The sequence below is a fragment of the Macaca nemestrina genome, chromosome 17 (assembly GCF_043159975.1).
Source record: "Macaca nemestrina isolate mMacNem1 chromosome 17, mMacNem.hap1, whole genome shotgun sequence".
NCBI lineage: Eukaryota > Metazoa > Chordata > Mammalia > Primates > Cercopithecidae > Macaca > Macaca nemestrina.
Genome location: NC_092141.1, coordinates 48,964,181 through 48,981,872, shown reverse-complemented (window position 1 = coordinate 48,981,872; position 17,692 = coordinate 48,964,181). Strand labels below are relative to the sequence as shown.

Below are 17,692 nucleotides of genomic sequence, written 5' to 3'. Positions count from 1 at the left end.
TTTGAGTCAGAGTCTCACTATGTTGCCCCCACAATGGAGTGCAGTGGCGTGATCTCAGCTCACTGCAACTTCCACCTTTCGGGCTCAAGTGATTCTCATGCCTCAGCCCCTTGAGTAGCTGGGACTACAGCTGTGCCATGCACGGCTAATTTTTATATTTTTAGTAGAGATGGAGTTTTGCCCTGTTGGCCAGGCTGGTCTCGAACTCCGGGCCTCAAGTGGTCCACTTGCCTCGGCCTCCTAAAGTGCTGGGATTACAGGCATGAGCCACCACACCTGGCCTAAGCCTCCCTGACAGCAGGCGTGAGCCACCATACTTGTCCTCAGCCTCCCGGAAAGCAGATTTTTTTATTTACTGTTTTTGGGAAGAAGGCAAAGTCATTCTCTAGTTTTAAATGAATAATTTATTCGAAGTTTATAACAACTGTACAACTTTTGATACTTATAAATGGTAACTGTGTCTTGGGTCTTTGATGCTTTAAAACTTAGATAGAAAAAAGATGTTGGTAGTGGCTTCTTCTGTAGAACAAGTGTTATAACCATCAGAAGGTAGTGATTTTTGAAATAAAAGGTAATAAAAATAAAAGATACTAAATTGATTATAAAGAGGTGAAGAATTGGGAGATATTCCTAACATAATTCTGTTGGAATTAAGAACATGTATATTCTAGTAGTCATAAGTCTCATAATTTGAGGTAAAAGTCTTAATGTAGCTGTTTAATTTTGAAATGGTAGGACCTCATTAAATTGAAAGCAGATCAATTGAGAAAGATTATTTTCTCTTTTTTTTATTATCAACTCACAAATATGCTTGTGAGCTAGACGTTTAATTAATTAAAGTGAAGTCACTGTGTGCCACTTCTCTATTCTCCTAGTCTAATATTTTCTTTAATAAAGTGAAACCTTTGGGCAGGCGCCGTGGCTCAAGACTGTAATCCCAGCACTTTGGGAGGCCGAGAGGGGCGGATCACGAGGTCAGGAGATCGAGACCATCCTGGCTAACACGGTGAAACCCCGTCTCTACTAAAAAATACAAAAAACTAGCCGGGCGAGGTGGTGGGCGCCTGTAGTCCCAGCTACTCGGGAGGCTGAGGCAGGAGAATGGCATAAACCCGGGAGGCGGAGCTTGCAGTGAGCTGAGATCCGGCCACTGCACTCCAGCCTGGGCGACAGAACAAGACTCCTTCTCAGAAATAAATAAGTGAAACCCAGGCCGGGCGCGGTCGCTCAAGCCTGTAATCCCAGCACTTTGGGAGGCCGAGACGGGCGGATCACGAGGTCGGGAGATCGAGACCATCCTGGCTAATACGGTGAAACCCCGTCTCTACTAAAAAAATACAAACTAGCCGGGCGAGGTGGTGGGCACCTGTAGTCCCAGCTACTCGGGAGGCTGAGGCAGGAGAATGGCGTGAACCCGGGAGGCGGAGCTTGCAGTGAGCTGAGATCCGGCCACTGCACTCCAGCCTGGGCGACAGAGCGAGACTCCGTCTCAAAAAAAAAAAAAAAAAAAAAATAAGTGAAACCCATAAATGCTTTGGTTTTAAATGACAGTAGATAATGGTGTCTTTGATATAATAGAATGTCAATTTTTCATATTTAATATTATGATTAATATTAGACTTAAAAAATTCTTCTATTCGAATTCTGATATATTGTCATTTTCTAAAGCTTATTCCACTTTTTTCCCCCTAAGCTTACCTTTTTTGTTTTTGAGACTGAATCTCACTCTGTCCCAGGCTGGAGTGCAGTGGCACGATCTTGGCTCACTGTAACCTCTCCCTCTCGGGTGATTCTCCCACCTCAGCCTCCCAGGTAGCTGGGATTACAGGGCTGCCCTATGACGCCTGGGTAATTTTTGTATTTTTTTTTTTTTTTTTTGAGACGGAGTCTCGCTCTGTCGCCCAGGCTGGAGTGCAGTGGCCAGATCTCAGCTCACTGCAAGCTCCGCCTCCCGGGTTCCCGCCATTCTCCTGCCTCAGCCTCCCGAGTAGCTGGGACCACAGGCGCCGCCACCTCGCCGGGCTAATTTTTTGTGTTTTTAGTAGAGACGGGGTTTCGCCGTGTTAGCCAGGATGGTCTCGATCTCCTGACCTTGTGATCCGCCCGTCTCGGCCTCCCAAAGTGCTGGGATTACAGGCTTGAGCCACCGCGCCCGGCCAATTTTTGTATTTTTAGTAGAGAGGGGGTTTCACCATGTTGGCAAGGCTGGTCTTGAACTCCTGACCTCAGGTGATCCACCCACCTCAGCCTCCCAAAGTGCTGGGATTACAGGCGTGAGCAACTGCGCCCAGCCTAAAGCTTATTTAAAATGAAATAAAATAAAATAAAATTAGTTGCTTTGAAAGACTTGACTATCATTTAGGAAAAAAACATAAAATCAACTTTAATCTTTGCAATAGCACAGAATTTCTAGTGCAGTTAAAGTCTACTGTCATGCTTTTTAATTACTGTTTGTTCTACCCATTTGTTGTATAAGTTGTGCCTATAAACCATGTGTAATTCTTAATACATGTCTTTGCTTTTATTCGAAAGCTCATATTGTGTCTATTTTTCTGTGGGTATAGCGTATGCATGTTTGGTGTTGAATTGAGAAAGGTTTGTCTTTTATTTTTACTTTTACTTAAACATTGAACACAGATAACCCATATTTATAAAATGTTTATAAAGGTATATAGTCTATAGAAAGAGAGTTAATTATATTTAGACTAAGCAATTTAAAATCTTGTAATGAAAGTTAAAATGCTGAAGCAGTATCATTATTTGTAGCACGATTTATTGAATGCTTTGTGACAGATATGAAATGGATAGAGTATGAAAAACATTTTTTCTGACCTACATCCAGACTTATCTCAAAATGACTGTGTTAATGTTTTTTTGGTAAATTAACTTGAAGTGATTAATAGATTTGCTGGCAAAATTGAAGCTGTATAGTTAGTGAAGATAGCTATAATTTTATATGACAGAAGTGCCATTTACAATTTAAGTCTTTAAATTTTTAAATTTCTCCCCCAAGTAAAGGATCCTATACTGAATAATAATCGTGGGAATAATTTGGTTGAAATGAGACCTAAGGTGGCTGATAGTGCACTGCTTGTTAGGCTCTGTGCCAACAGCTTCCTTTTTATTCATCACTTAGTGTTACAGTGGAGTCATGGATTAGAATGCTGATGGACATGAAATGTTTTGACTTCAATTATTAACTGGCTAATTTTTTTGGCAGGTTGAGTGATTGGGGGAATTAGGACAAAGTAACAAGTGAGCCAGCTTAGAAATTGGCATCATAGGTATAGAGTGCGTTTAATATTTTCCAGGTTTTGCAAACAAGCGTCCTTTTCATTAATACAGGAACCAATTCAGTATGTTCATGATGTCATTGAATTTTATAAGGTGGAAAAATACTTTTCAGGTAATTTAATAGAATATATGGCACTTAGACCTTTTATTCTTTATGGAATAACTTTGAAACCTCCTAATGTCTAGAGATACATTGAAGTGATTGTAGCTTAATATTCTGGGATAAGCTAGTGTTGATGAGTATAGAGTTTAAACTGTAACCTTTTTTACTTGGCTCTGAATAGATTATAGTGCTACTATTTTACTTACTGTTTCCTTCGTTTCTCTTTTAGAAGAAGAAGATGGAGTGTGGGAGAATGGACTTTCCTATGAATGCCGTACTCTGCTTTTCAAAGCAGTTCACAATCTATTGGAACGGTGTTTAATGAACAGGAATTTTGTACGTATTGGCAAGTGGTTTGTAAAGCCTTATGAAAAAGATGAAAAACCTATAAATAAAAGGTAAGCTATCTTAAATTCTGATGTGATATTTCTTTAGATTTGTTCCTTTTTGTATCTTTACAGAGAATGTGGGATAAAACAAGCTAATATCATACAGGCATATTCAGGAGGTTATCAGTGACAAAATACTAGATATAGTCAGGTTTTTTGTTTTTTTTTTTTAACCACTTTACACACTTCCCTTTACACTCTTTAAGAATTTTCTTACAGTAGGAATAAGCTGTATTTTAATACAGTGGCCTAAATTTTGATTTGGGATGATTGACAAAATATGGGATGAAAGCAGATCCTTAGGCATGGAAGTGTATGCCCAGCACTCTGATATTAAAGTTAAGTAACATTAACACCTGTTAAAGATAGTGATCTGTGAGTATGTTTTGGATTAAGTTAACCCTTCTTATTCCCAGTCTCTCAATTCCCTTTAATTAAAGTAATTTAAATTTGTGTTTTCTGTATAAGACCATTTACTCTTTGAGAGCTTATAATTTTCTTGAGCAATGAATTAAGCAATTTATGACACTAATTATTAGAGTAGTTGCAGATAGAGGCACAGAAGACTTATGATAGATACCTCCTTCTCCTGTGCAATTAAAACCTTCAGGTTACTACGCTTCTCTGTGATTTAGATAATATAAGGCATAGTCTGTCAGAAGATTTAAGTTCCCAGCAGTCATTGAGTTAGTGAGACTTCAAGAGAGATGAACCAGTGGCAAGTAAGATGGGATGTGGGGAAGAGAAAATTAAAGGGAACTTACTAATTTTTCCTGAAAGGTGTAAGAGGATGTGAAGTGAACATTTGGTTGAGATTGTAATCATTTTGAGGTCTTTCATGTCATATATGCGCATCTTTTTTCATGTGCACCTGGAGGTTTTTTTTTTTTTCTTCTTGAAACTTTTTAGTTTTAGTAGACTGGATGAGTAGATAAGCCTGGATAAATAAAGGTGCTTTCATTTTTTTTCCTCTTTGAAAATTAACATAAACCTTTATTGTTAACAAAATACTTGTATAAGTTTGGAATGCATTCAGCTGAAAATGGCAGAAAAACATTAACTACTTGGCTTATGTAGGGATTGATTTTTCTCAGTAGCAAGGAGTATGGAGGTAGATAGTTTAGTACTGGTATATCTGTTCAATAATGTCATCAAGGATTCAAGGTTCCCCAGAGTTTTCTGCTGTGCCATCTTTACATCTTCATGGTCCTCCCGTGTGTTGCACCTCCAGACCTCACGGTGAATTCCAGGCAGGAAGAGAAAGGAAGGGAGGAAGTAAGAAAGTGTGGCACCTGAGTCAGAAAGTAAATTATTTTCTGGAAACTCTAGCTGACGTATCTTTGGCCATACTAAGAGAAACAGATATCTTTTATTTGGAAACAGCTGCTCTGAACAAAATGAAGTTTTTGTTAGTAAGAAGAAAGGGGTGATAGATAGATACCAAAGATCAAAGAAGTGGAAATGGATATTGGGTAGGCAGTTAGCAATATCTGCCATATACATTTATTTATTTATTTATTTTGAGACAGAGTCTCACACTGTTGCCCAGGCTGGAGTGCAGTGGTGCAATCTCAGCCCACTGCAACCTCCGCTTCCCGGGTTCAAGTGATTCTCCTGCTCAGCCTCCCGAGTAATTGGGATTACAGGCGTGTGCCACTACACCCAGCTAATTTTTGTATTTTTAGTAGAGACGGGGTTTCACCATGTTAGCCAGGCTGGTCTCAAACTCCTGACCTCGTGATCTGCCTGCCTCGGCCTCCCAAAGTGCTGGGATTACAGGCATGAGCCACTGCACCTTTTTTTTTTTTTTAAAGAGAGACTCTCAGTCTGTTGCCCAGGTGGGAGTGCAATGGTGTGATCTTGGCTCACTGTCTCAGCTCACTGCAGCCTCTGCCTCCTGGGTTCAAGTGATTCTCCCGCCTCAGCCTCCTGAGTAGCTGGGATTACAGGCATCTGCCATCACACCCAGCTAATTTTTGTGTTTTTGGTAGAGACACGGTTTCGCCATGTTGGCCAGGCTGGTCTTGAACTCCTGACCTCAGATGATCCACCCACCTCGGCCTCCCAAAGTGCTGGGATTACAGGCGTGAGCCACTGCGCCTGGCCTACTTATGTATTTATTAAGTTCTGGGATACATGTGCAGAACGTACAGGTTTGTTAATTAGGTATACATGTGCCATGGTGGTTTACTGTACCTGTCAGCCCATCATCTGGATTTTAAGCCCAGTATGCATTAGGTATTTGTCCTGATGCTCTCCCTCCCCTTGCTCCCTATCCCCTGACAGGCCCTGGTCTGTGATGTTCCCCTCCCTGTATCCATGTATTCTCATTGTTCAACTCCCATTTATGAGTGAGAACATGTGTTTGGTTTTCTGTTGTTGTGTTAGTTTGCTGAGGATGATGGTTTCCAGCTTCATCCATGTCCCTGTAAAGGACATAAACTCATTCTTTTTTTTTTTTTGAGACAAAGTCTTGCTCTGTCGCCCAGGGTGGAGTGCAGTGGCACGATTTCAGCTCACTGCAACCTCCGCCTCCTGGGTTCAAGCAATTCTCCTGCCTCAGCCTCCCGAGTAGCTGGGATTATAGGCACCCGCCACCACGCCCGGCTAATTTTTGTATTTTTAGTAGAGATTGAATTTCACCATGTTAGCCAGACCGGTCTCGAAGTCCTGACCTCAGGTAATCCGCCCACCTCGGCCTCCCAAAGTCCTGGATTACAGGCATGAGCCACCATGCCCAGCCGAACTCATTCTTTTTTGTGGCTGCAGACCCCCGTCTCTTTAAAAAAAAAAAAAAAAAAAAACGGTGGGCACAGTGGCACACACCTGTAGTCCCAGCCACTCTGAAGACTGAGGTGAGAGGATTGCTTGAGCCCAGAAGATTGAGGCTGCAGTGAGTTAGGATTGTGCTGTTGTACTCCAGCCTGGGCAACAGAGCAATACCCTGTCTTAAAAAAAAAAAAATTATAACTTTTTCTTTTTGAGATAAGGTCTCTTACTTTGTCACCCAGGTTGGAGTGCAGTGGCACAGTCATGGCTCATTGCAGCCCAACCTCCCAGGCTCAAGTAATCCGCACACCTCAGCCTCACACGTAGCTGGGACCACAGGTACACGCTACCACGGCTGGTTAATTTTTGTAGATTTTGTAGAGACAAGATATCACCATGTTGCCTAGGCTGGTCTTGAACTCCTGAGCTCAAGCTACCCACCTTCTTCGACCTCGCAAAGTGCTAGGATTATAGGCATGGGCCAATGCACCTGGCTGGAAATACACCTTTTTTTTTTTTTTTTTTTTGAGACAGAGTCTCACTCTGTCGCCCAAGCTGGAATGCAGTGGCGTGATCTCGGCTCACTGCAAGCTCAGCCTCCCGGGTTCATGCCATTCTCCTGCCTCAGCCTCCTGAGTAGCTGGGACTACAGGCGTCAGCTACCACGCCTGGCTAATTTTAGTATTTTTAGTAGAGACAGGGTTTCACTGTGTTAGCCAGAATGGTCTCCATCTCCTGACCTCATGATCTGCCCGCCTTGGCCTCCCAAAGTGCTGGCTTAACAGGCTTGAGCCACCGTGCCTGGCCCGAAAATAAAACTTTTAACTGGAGATTTTCATGAATCCAACAGATTCTGCTTGTTATTTAACCATGTAATTGAGCACTAGTGTTTTTCCATGGGCTGACCCATTTAGGAGGGGAACTAAATTAAGATTGTATTTTATTAGTGAAGTGTTACCAGAAATAGTGTATGCTCTTTCGAGTTACTCTTGAACCATAGTTGTGGTATAAAAACTGACTTTATTCGGAAAGATAAATGCTGGTCCTCAAATCTCTTTTTTGCAGGACCTTTCTTACCCTTTTTCCTTCTATGTAATAGCAAGTAGGAGAAAAACCAAGCAACTAAGTCTGTCTTTGAGTTATGATATGGGACTTCTTTTCTGTTGAATTCAGTGGAATGATATAGGGAAGGTAGATAAAGATTGATTATAAATTAATACGTCTCTAGACCATTCTGAAACATAAGTATCATATAGACTGTTTTTGTTTACTAATCAATTCACTTTTGGTATAAGTATTCTGAAAAAAGAACAAGAGTTGTAAAGAAAGAAAATTTATGCTGTGAAACTAGTTTGACCTGAACAAAGGAGAAAATAATATTCCTTACTTTTTTTTTTTTTTTTTTTTTTTTTGAGACGGAGTCTCGCTCTGTAGCCCGGGCTGGAGTGCAGTGGCCTGATCTCAGCTCACTGCAAGCTCCGCCTCCCGGGTTCACGCCATTCTCCTGCCTCAGCCTCCCGAGTAGCTAGGACTACAGGCGCCCGCCACCTCGCCCGGCTAGTTTTTTTTTGTATTTTTAGTAGAGACGGGGTTTCACTGTGTTCACCAGGATGGTCTCGATCTCCTGACCTCGTGATCCACCCGTCTCGGCCTCCCAAAGTGCTGGGATTACAGGCTTGAGCCACCGCGCCTGGCCTATTCCTTACATTTTTATCTTCTTCCTTTCTTTATTATTTTTGTTTTGTTTTGTTTTGTTTTGTTTTGAGACGGAGTCTCACTTTGTCACCCAGGCTGGAGTGCAGTGGCACCATTTCGGCTCACTGCAAGCTCCGCCTCCTGGGTTCACGCCATTCTCCTGCCTTAGCCTTCTGAGTAGCTGGGACTACAGGCACGCACCACCACGCCCAGCTAATTTTTTGTATTTTTAGTAGAAACGGGGTTTCACCGTGTTAGCCAGGATGGTCTTGATCTCCTGACCTCGTGATCCGCCCGCCTCGGCCTCCCAGGGTGCTGGGATTACAGGAGTGAGCCACCGCGCCCGGCTATCTTCTTCCTTTCTTTAAAATTTTTACATAAAAATTCTCATTTTCTGATAATCTGGACCTACATGTAGTTGTCTGTTTAACTTTAACAGTCTTTAGGGACTGAAAGAGAGGAAATGGAATCAAATTCTAGGGATACAGCTAGGTTACCTTTAAAGAATCCCACAAGTATAAGAGTAACCACAGGAACAAACCAGTCTTCAGTTAATTGGTTAAAAGAATGATGACCAGTGTTTTCTTGAATAGTTTAGGTGTTTTCCTGTATTGCTGGGGACTGGATCACATGGCAGACATTGAGTTTTCTAGTGAGCCCACAAGTAAATGGGTTGTATTAAGTACCGTTGACTTAATGTAGGTTTTAGAGTCTTCTATAAAAGGTATTCTGAACTTGTGATGTTTGAGAGTGCATTTGAATAAGATTATCTTGAATAAGAACTTTCTTTTTTTTTTCCATTTTTTTTAAATAGAGACAGGGTCTTGCTTTGTGCCCAAGATAGATTGCAGTAGCACAATCATAACTCATTGCAGCCACAAACTTCCAGGCCTAATTGGTTCTCCCACCTCAGCCTCCAGAGTAGCTGGGATTACAGGCGCACACCACCTACGCCTGGCCAAGGACTTTCTTAAGATTATGTTTGGTTAAGCTTTTTGTCATGTTGAATCTGTTGTAGCCATTTAGCTGAGTGTGCAGTAAAGTTTATTTAGCAAAAATATGTTGTTAAATCTTTTTTGATGTATTTATGTAAAATAGTTACCTTTAACTCCAATTTTAAAAGGCAATATAGGGTAGACGTGGTGGCTCACGCCTGTAATCCCAGCACTTTGGGAGGCCGAGGCAGGCAGCTCATGAGGTCAGGAGTTAGAGACCAGCCTGATCAATATGGTGAAACCCTGTCTCTACTAAAAATACAAAAATGAGCCAGGTGTGGTGGCACATGCCTGTAATCCCAGCTACTTGAGAGGCTGAGGCAGGAGAATCACTTGAACCCAGGAGGTGGAGGTTGCTGGAGCAGAGATCGCGCCACTGCACTCCAGCCTGGGCGACAAGAGTGAAACTCCGTCTCAAAAAAAAAAAGACAGTATAGAGTATTACATGTTATATATGTGTGTTTGTCTGTATTACATTATGTGTATACATATCGACATACAATAGGATATAATAAATCCTTGCTGGATATAACATAAAATAGGATTAAATGTTTGGTTCAATATGTTCTAAGCCTTTGTATTAGAATAATTAGAGCCCTGGAATTAATTAGTAGTAAAGAACTTTGTCCACAGAGAGTGATAAATTTTTGGTTTTGTGGGATAAAGCAGTAAAAGTTCACAGGAAGGAAAGGATGGCTATTGTTAATGGTTATTGTATTGGGCAATGTAGATCTAGAACATTTTCATCATTGCAGAAAGTTATTTTTTTCGGGTGGTATTGCTTACACAAGAACCTTTATATTTATAATTAAAATGGTACTTTCAGTACTTCAATAAAGAAAATCATCAAATTTTTTTAAGGAAGTAAATGAAACAATATGCTTTAAATTTCAACCATAAAGCTATGTTTATTTTCTGCCATATGTATAGCTTTTACATTATCTCATGATCTCCAAAACTGATTAAAAATAGGCACCATGAGATGTAAGTCCCCACTGGAAATGTTTTATTAACTGTTAGTAGCATTAGGATGTCCTTTGGTTGGGTTTCTCACTGTCTCTGAAAAGGCAAATTTCTAGAGAAGCTAGGAGCTATTGCTATTAGGTTTTTTTATGGACTCATTTCCTTTCTTCCTGTCATCTAATGTAGTACTGTCCAGTAGAAGTATAATGTGAGCCACATAGGTAATTTAAAATTTTCTTTTAGGCACATTTAAAAAGTTTAAAAAACCTAAATGTATAGGCAAAATTAATTGTAATATATTTTTAAATGTAGTATGTCCAAAATAATATCATTTCAGCATATAATTAAATATACAGAAGATATTAATGAAATAGTTTACTTTTTGTACTGTCTTTGAAATTAGGTTTGTGTACTATGCTTAGAGTATATCTCAGTTTGGATTTTAAGTCACCAGTAGTTATATGTGTGTATTGGCTGTTGTATTTACAACACAGTTCTAGGGCTTTAAGCCCAGTTGAACTTGGTAGTGTTTGTTGGTGAAAGGTACCTTCTCTGTTGGTCAGTGAACCCTTCTGGAATTGTATGCTAAATTGTGAGTATGCTCTAGAATCTCAAAGGCAAGAAGAATCTCATACCTTGCATCAGTCAGGGTACCAACTCTCTGCTAAATTAGGTGTAGTTACTTCAGCAGACTGGATGTGCCTTTTTATTGTTTTCCCTGTAGCCTACCTATGATGTTTTGTCCTTAATGTCTGTCATCAATATTATTATGTATCATTTCTGAAGTCTTAAGTGACGATGTCACTAGAATTTGCGTGGTCAGTTTTCTACATTTTCATGCCTTCTAGAACATTTATGAGAAAAATTAAATGTTAAGAAAGACTTTTCTTTCTCCTATTTTTCCTCCTTGTTGAGATTTTCTTACCATAATTTTTCTTTCTTTCTTTCTTTTTTTTTTTTTTTGGAGACAGGGTCTTGCTTTGTCTCCTAGGCCAGAGTGCAGTGGTGCAGTCTTGACTCACTGCACCCTCTGCTCCCAGGCACAAACAATTCTCTTGCCTCAGCCTCCCACATAGTTGGTACTTTCAGGAGTGCGCCACCACACCTGACTAAGTTTTGTAATTTGGGTAGAGATGGGGTTTCTCTGTTGGCCATGTTGACCAGGCTGGTCTCTAACTCCTGGCTTCAAGTGATCTTCCAGCCTCAGCCTCCCAAAGTGCTGGGATGACAGGTGTGAGCCACCATGCCCAGCCTTTCTTACCATAATTTCTTTCTTTGATTCTTACTGTAGACTCTTACAAATCTGTCCAAGCTCATACAGCTATCAAGTATTGGAGCTGCATTTTAGGCATGAAAAATATGAGATAGATTATTGACCCTGTAGACCTGTATATCTCCTACACATATTTTTTTTTAAGTTATAGGAAGTAGTAAAAACATAGTACTTAGAAACAACAATAAAAAGCAGCATTTTGCAGAACATTTGAAGTGGTAAACCAGAATAATGTTGTTGCTTTCTAAGTTGTTTTTTTTTTTTTGAGACGGAGTCTCGCTCTTTCACCAGACTGGAGTGCAGTGGCGCAGTCTCAGCTCTCTGCAACCTCTGCCTCCCAGGTTCAAGTGATTCTCCTGCCTCAGCCTCCCAAGTAGCTGGGACTACAGGCGCATGCCACCACGCCCAGCTAATTTTTATATTTTTAGTAGAGTTGGGGTTTCACCATGTTAGCCAGGATGGTCTCGATCTCTTGACGTTGTGATCCGCCTGCCTCGGCTTCCCAAAGTGCTGGAATTACAGGCCTGAGCTACCGCGCCCGGCCGCTTTCTAAGTATTATTTACCGTATAATGTAAGTAATATGTTCACTGAGCGAGCAGAAATATGTACAGGATTTACAGGTAAGATGTTAACTTCTGGAGTTTAGTATGGATCTTTTGTTCATGGAGCTATGTTAATAATACCTGATACTGGCCGGGCGCGGTGGCTCACGCCTGTAATCCCAGCACTTTGGGAGAAATCACGAGGCGGGTGGATCACGAGGTCAGGAGATCGAGACCATCCTGGCTAACACGGTGAAACTCCGTCTCTACTAAAAATACAAAAAATTAGCCAGGCGTGGTGGCGGGCGCCTGTAGTCCCAGCTACTCGGGAGACTGAGGCAGGAGAATGGCGTGAACCTGGGAGGTGGAGCTTGCAGTGAGCTGAGATCCGGCCACTGCACTCCAGTCTGGGAGACACAGCGAGACTCCATCTCAAAAAAAAAACAAAAAACCTGATACTGGTATTATACCTTTAAATTTAAGAATTTAAAACAGTTACTCTGAAGGCTATGGAAATACAAATTAATGATTCCCAAACTTGTCTGGATGTGGGAATCACCTGGAGAGCTTACAAAAAATTATTGATGCTTGTGTCTTAACCTGGGGCTGTAATCTGGGCTTTGGAATTTTTAGAGGATCCTAAAAATGTAAGACAAGTTTAGAAACTTGAATTCACGGAATAAAAATAATCTCAGAATTAAGACGGCTAGGGGAGGCTGGGCACAGTGGCTCATGCTTGTAATCTCTGCAGTTTGAGAGGCCAAGACAGGAGGATTGCTTTCGCTCAAGAGTTCAAGACCAGCCTGGACAACATAGTGAGACCTCATCTCTACAAAATATAAATTAAAAAAATTATCTGGGCATAGTGGCTCACACCTGTAGTCCCACTTACTTGGTTGGCTGAGGCAGGAAGATTGCTTGAGCTCAGGAGGTGGAAGCTGCAGTGAATTCTGATCATGCCACTGCACTCCAGCCTGAGTGACAGAGCAAGGCCCTGTCTCAAAGGAAAAAAAAAGATGAATACAGTTTTTTTATTGTGGTAAAATGTACATAATATAAAACTTAATAATTTTTCGGTGTACAGTTCAGTTGCATTAAGTACGTTCACGTTGTTAACCATCACCACTATCTGCAGAACTTTTTCATCATCCGAAACTGAAAGTCTACTCATAAAAGAGTGGTAGCTCTTCAATTCTTCTTTTCTTCAGCTTTGTGTAACCACCATTCTACTTTGTCTAGAAACTTGACTCTTGTAGGTACCTCATATGAGTGGAATCATGTAGTATTTGTCCTTTTTTGTCTGGGTTATTTCAGTTAGCATAAAATCTTCAAGATTCATTTACGAAACGTGACAGAATTTCCCTTATTTTTAAGGCTGAATAATATTCCATTGTATGTATATATGACATTTTGTTTATGTATTAATCTGTAAATGGTATTTGGGTTGTTTTCACCTTTTGGTTATTGTGAATAATGCTGCTATAAACATTGGTCTGCACATCTCTCATCAAGTCCCTGCTTTAAGTTCCTTTGGGTGTATACCCAGAAGTGGAATTGCTGGATCATACGGTAATTCGAAGTATAATTTTTGGAGGAATTTCCATACTGCTTTCCATAGTGGCTGCACTATTTTACATTCCCAAAGGCATTGCAGAGGTGTTCCATTTTTTCCACATCCTCATCAACACTTGTTATTTCCTGTTTTTTTTTTTAAAGCTATTTTTATGGGTGTGAGGTGGTATCTTACTGTGTTTTCGGTTTGCATTTCTCTAATGATTAGTGATGTGTTGAGCATGTTATGTGTTTATCGGCCATTTGTATGTTGTTTTTGGAGAAATGACGGTTGAAGTCTTTTGCCCATTTTTTTAATTGGTTGATAGGGTGTTTAGAGTTTGAAGTCAGCATTCCCTTTACTAGTATTATGATTTTAACACAAGCCATTTAACCTCTTTGTACCTCAAATTCTCTACTCGCAAATGGGATATCATTTTTCTGTAGCTTCTTAATACAAATGCTAGAAATAGGTTTGATGTGGCACTGCCTAATCTAGCATACGTATGGAATTGTTGCTGTTAGAGCAGCTATCTTTAATCTATAAGCATGTCTTTTCTGTTTTAGAAATAATCTTTTGATTAATTTCAGTACTTAATTTGAGGAACATTTTTTTCCACAATGGAAGATTATTCAAGTTTCATTTATAAAATTCTGCCTCATTCATAACTTTTTGTTTTAGATATTGCAGTGTAAGCTCATGGAGAGGAAGTGTTTTCTGCAGTCCTTTATAGTAGCTAATAATACTTTGGATTCTTATTGTAGTGATATGTTTTTGTTTTAACTCTACTTTTCTGAGTGTTAAATACCAAAAATGTTTGATGGGATGATATGAATAACATTTCTCCTTGGAAAAAAAGCACAACCGAATTCACTGTGTTGGTATTTTCTAATTGTTTTATAATATTCTCTGACTAGAATGTTACCTTTAATATAAGGATTTCAGAGATTTGGGTGTGGTAGTGTACACCTGTAGTTCCAGCTACTTAAGAGGCTGCGGCAGGAGGATCACTTGAGGTCGGGAGTTTGAGGCTGTAGTGCCTCACGACTGTGCCAGTGAAAAGCCACTGCACTCCTGCCTGGGTAACATAGGGAGACCGCCGTCTGTTTAAAAAATTTCAGGTCGGCACAGTGGCTCATGCCTGTAATCTCAGCACTTTGGGGTGCCAAGGTGGGCGAATCACCTGAGGTCAGGATTTCAAGACCAGTCTGGCCAATACATGGTGAAACCCCATCTCTAGTTAAAAAATAAAATACAAAAAAACTAGCCGGACGCAGTGGCAGGTGCCTGTCATCCCAGCTACTTGGGAAGCTGAGGCAGGAGAATTGCTTGAACCCAGGAGGCGGAGGTTGCAGTGAGCCAAGATCATGCCGTTGCACTCCAGCCTTGGTGACAAGAGTGAAACGGTCTCAAAAAAAAAAAAAAAATCTCTGCTGGGTGCAGTGGCTCATGCCTGTAATTGTAGCACTTTGGGAGGCTGAGGTGGGCAGATCACTTGAGGGTCAGGAGTTTGAGACCAGTCTGGCCAACATGGTAAAACCCTGTCTCTACTAAAAATACAAAAATTAGCTGGGCATGGTCATGGGCGCCTGTAATCCCAGCTACTCAGGAGGCAGAGGCAGAAGAATCACTTGAACCTGGGAAGCGGAGGCTGTAGTGAGCCAAGGTTGCATCACTGCACTCCATCCTGGGCAACAGAGCAAGTCTCTGTCTCAAAAAAAAAAATCTCAAATTGTATCACATATTTAGAATATTGTTTCCCTCCAGTATCACATACAAACTTGGTTTATTTTAAACCATTGTCTGTTACAATAAGATCAGACTATTGTATACTGGGATTATATGCTAGCAGTGTAGGAGGTAGTGATTTTTCTTTGATCATAGACCGCTGGGATTAAGTGTTGTTAGTAAATAGGGTAGTGGCAGATATACAGTGGTAGCTGAGACCATTGGTTACATGTTTTGTATTTTGGTATATTGGATTGCTACAAAGACTCCTTGGAGACCAGTTTATCCCTTTACATCAAGAAGCCAGATTTTATTTTCTTTTTTAAAAGATAAAATGGGGCCAGATGAAGTTAGCTCATGCTTGTAATCTCAGCACTTTGGGAGGCCAAGGTGGGGGATTGCTTGAGGCCAGGAGTTTGAGGCCAGCCTGGGCAACATAGTGAGCCCCCGCCCCTGCCATCTCTAGCAAAAAAAAAAAAAAAAAAATTAGGTGGGTATGGTAGCGCACACCTGTAGTCCCAGCTACTCCAGAGGGTGAGATGGGAGGATTGCTTGAGCCCGGTAGTTTGAGACCGCAGCAAGCTACGATTGTACCACTGCACTCCAGTGAGAACCTGTCTCTACACCATAAAATTAAAAAATAAAGTGGGTAAGTGCTCACTGGAAAGACTGTTAGGAAAGTTGAAAGATGACTTTTATGATTTTATCCATACTAGAGTAAACTTTTTTTCCTAAATAACATTTAAGATAGGTCAAATTAATGTATTTTTAAGCATTTCTGATATTACAATATTATCAGGAAAATAGATTCTTAAAATATTAAAAATGCTTTTAAAATAATTTTTAAAATCTTTTAAAATGCTTTGTCATGAGAAAAATCCATTTTAAATATCTTTTTTTTGTTTGGAGACCAGAGGGAGGTGGTGTCATCATAGCTCACTGCACCCTCAACCTCTCAGGCTCAAATGTTCCTTCTACCTCAACCTCAGCCTCTCGAGTAGCTGGGACCACAGGCATGCACCACCCCACCTGGCTAATTTTTAAGTTTTTTTGTGGAGATAGGGTCTTACTGTGCTGCCCAGGCTGGTCCCAAACTCCTGGGCTCAAGCCCAACTCCTCTTGCCTCAGCCTCCCAAGTGCTGAGATTATAGGCATGGCTGGCTGTTTTTAAATTATCTTATTTAATATTTCGTGTATAAAATGAAACAGTTGAAAGCTGTGTTTTTTAAGAATTATACTCCACTGATTAAACGAACAGTAGATAAAGTTCAGGTCTCCTAGCCGCTTTGTCTTTTTTTTTTTTTTTTTTTTTTTAATTTTTGAGATGAAGTCTCACTGTTTCCCAGGCTGAAGTGCAGTGGCAAGATCTCGACTCACTGCAATCTCTGCCTCCCTGGGTTCAAGTGGTTCTCCTGCCTCAGCCTCTCGAGTAACTGGGATTACAGGTGTGTGCCACCACACCCAGCTAATTTTTGTATTTTTAGTAGAGACGGAATTTCACCGTGTTGGCCAGGCTGGGCTCAAACGATCTGCCTGTCTTGCCCTCCCAAAGTGCTGGGATTACAGGCCCCTTTTTTTTTTTTTTTTTTTTTTTGAGATGGAGTCTTGCTCTGTCACCCAGGCTGGAGTGCAGTGGTGTGGTCTTGGCTCAATGCAACCTGCGTCTCCTGGGTTCAAGCGATTCTCATGCCTCAGCCTCCTGTGTAGCTGGGATTACAGGCGCACACTACCACACTCGGCTAATTTTTTTTGTATTTTTAGTAGAGATGAGGTTTTGCCAAGTTGGCCAGGTTGGTCTCAAACTCCTTAGGTGATCCGCCCACCTCAGCCTCCCAAAGTGCTGGGATTACAAGTGTGAGCCACTGCGCCTGGCCCTCTTTGTCTTTTAAAGATAAAGACCATGAGACTGTTTTAGGTTATTGCTTTTACTTATAAATATTCTTGGAAATATTGGCAATTTAGATTTTTAAAATTTACTGTTCAATAGCTAAGTAAGCACACAGCTTTCGTAATCATTTCTGTAGCATACTTACCCTAAAATGAATCAAATTACAATTTCTCTATATAGTAGGTTATTCTTGCTTGAGTCTCTTCTGTCTGTCTCTCTCTTTTTTTTTTTTTTTTTTAAAGAAATGGGTCTCACCCTGTTGCCCAGGCTGGAGTGCAGTGGTTATTCACAGACTCAAAGTGCACTGCATGCTTCAACTCTTGGCCTCAAGTATCCTCCCACCCTCAGCCTCTTGGGTAGCTGGGACTACAGGTGCTCACCACCACACCCAGCTCTTCCTTAATAAATGTTTTCCTTAGCATGGTATTTTTAGTTAATAATTCTTAGAATTCTTTTTAAAGATTTGCCTCCCTACCAAGACATGCATTAGTCGTCTAAGG

General features: G+C 40.8%; 1 protein-coding gene across 1 annotated transcript in view; it reads left to right on the top strand.

Moving 5' to 3' along the window:
- Positions 1 to 17,692, top strand: part of LOC105476916 (mediator complex subunit 13) — a 127,197-nt gene that overhangs the window by 10,196 nt on the left and 99,309 nt on the right. Inside the window, exon 3 of the mRNA XM_071082831.1 lies at positions 3,627 to 3,795. Coding sequence (XP_070938932.1) covers positions 3,627 to 3,795 — 169 coding nt within the window. The remainder of the gene's footprint in view (positions 1 to 3,626; positions 3,796 to 17,692) is intronic.